At 39.5% G+C, this 1,474-nt stretch overlaps 1 protein-coding gene across 1 annotated transcript in view; it reads left to right on the top strand.

The window, feature by feature from the left end:
* Positions 1 to 1,474, top strand: part of NPNT (nephronectin) — an 85,243-nt gene that overhangs the window by 80,034 nt on the left and 3,735 nt on the right. The window contains exon 11 of the mRNA XM_019630095.1: positions 4 to 252. Coding sequence (XP_019485640.1) covers positions 4 to 252 — 249 coding nt within the window. The remainder of the gene's footprint in view (positions 1 to 3; positions 253 to 1,474) is intronic.

Raw genomic sequence — 1,474 nt, 5'->3', positions numbered from 1 at the left:
CAGTATCTGACAGTCTCGGCAGCCAAAGGCCCAGGGGGCAAAGCGGCTCGCTTGGTGCTACCTGTCAGCCACCTCATGGATGCAGGGGACCTGTGCCTGTCATTTAGGCACAAGGTGACTGGGCTGCACTCTAGCACGCTCCAGGTGTTTCTGAGAAAACATGGAGCCCACGGAGCAGCCCTGTGGGGAAGAAATGGTGGCCATGGCTGGAGGCAAACACAGATCACCCTGCGAGGGGCTGACATCAAGAGCGTAAGTAGAACCACAAAGGAGGCAGGCGTGGGAGGCTTTCCTTCCATAGGAGAACTCTGGGGTCTGAGCTGCAAGAAGCCTTGGTCTCTGCGTTAACTCAGGCTTAAAGGTTTGTGTTTTTTTCTGGGCATGACAACTCCATTCCTTGCCTATGTCTATCCCCACTTTTTGCTGCTTCATGCATTCTTTAGTACTAATCTCCCTACCTTGGGGTAGATCCCCTATTTTTTAGTGAAAAAAAAAATTAGGAATTGAAAAAGTAACAAAGTTAATTGAGAAACTTAAAGGACAGAAGGTGGTGAGCTTAACAGTTCCTGCTTTTCCTTTCATTCTTTATTCTTCAAACTTTGACCACCATGACTTACCCTAAAGTGTTTCGTTTTTTGTTTTTTTTTTAATGTTTCTTTAAAGTCCATTTTTTTCCCCCTTTCCCTCAGAGATCATAGTTAAGTAGCCTTGGGTGGGAACCCAGGACAATATGTTTGGAAAGTACTATTCTTTTCAGGACAGGATGTAGGAAGCTTTGATTGAATAAATAAATTTTATCTTACATAATCAAGTCACCGGTAGCAATAACAGCTCACTGAAATAATGAATTATTTGGAAAAAGTGCCTCTTTCATGTTGATGCTTATAAAACTTTTGCTGTTAAGAGATTCTGCATCTATACCTATACTTTCTAGAAACTAAAAAAAGGATAGACTCCATTAATACAGCTTTTATCGGAGGCTTGAGTTGTATTTTATTGATTTTTTTTCTTTAAAATTTTCTTAATATTTATATTTTTAGAAAAGTAAAACAAGATAATTAATCATTTCATATCACAGTGTAGGGAGGGTTTTTGTTTTTAGAAGGAGCAAGAATGCTATATGCAAAGTAAAATACAAGAATAGTGAAAGTTCTTGGTCTTTCTGTAATTAAAACAACACTGATTGGGTGATGGTGTTGGATTCTATTCCATTTTGCAGCAAAGCTATTGTATATGAACCCAATGGAGGAACTAGGAAACATCAGAGACAGGCTGCATGACTGTGATCTTTTAGATCTGTGGCTCTCAACTATTGCATCTCTATATTCCATCACACTGTTTTTACTTCTGACCTTGGTAATCTTTGACGAAAAGTGTCCACTTCATAAGCATTTCTAAATTGAAGTAGTCTACAGCTTAGAATGGCTCTTTAAAGGATAACTGACTCTGCGTTATGGGGTCTGATTAACAGTTT

The sequence above is a fragment of the Hipposideros armiger genome, unplaced genomic scaffold, assembly GCF_001890085.2.
Source record: "Hipposideros armiger isolate ML-2016 unplaced genomic scaffold, ASM189008v1 scaffold_892, whole genome shotgun sequence".
NCBI lineage: Eukaryota > Metazoa > Chordata > Mammalia > Chiroptera > Hipposideridae > Hipposideros > Hipposideros armiger.
Note: the sequence above shows the minus strand (reverse complement) of the source record. Positions and strands in the feature narration are given on the sequence as shown.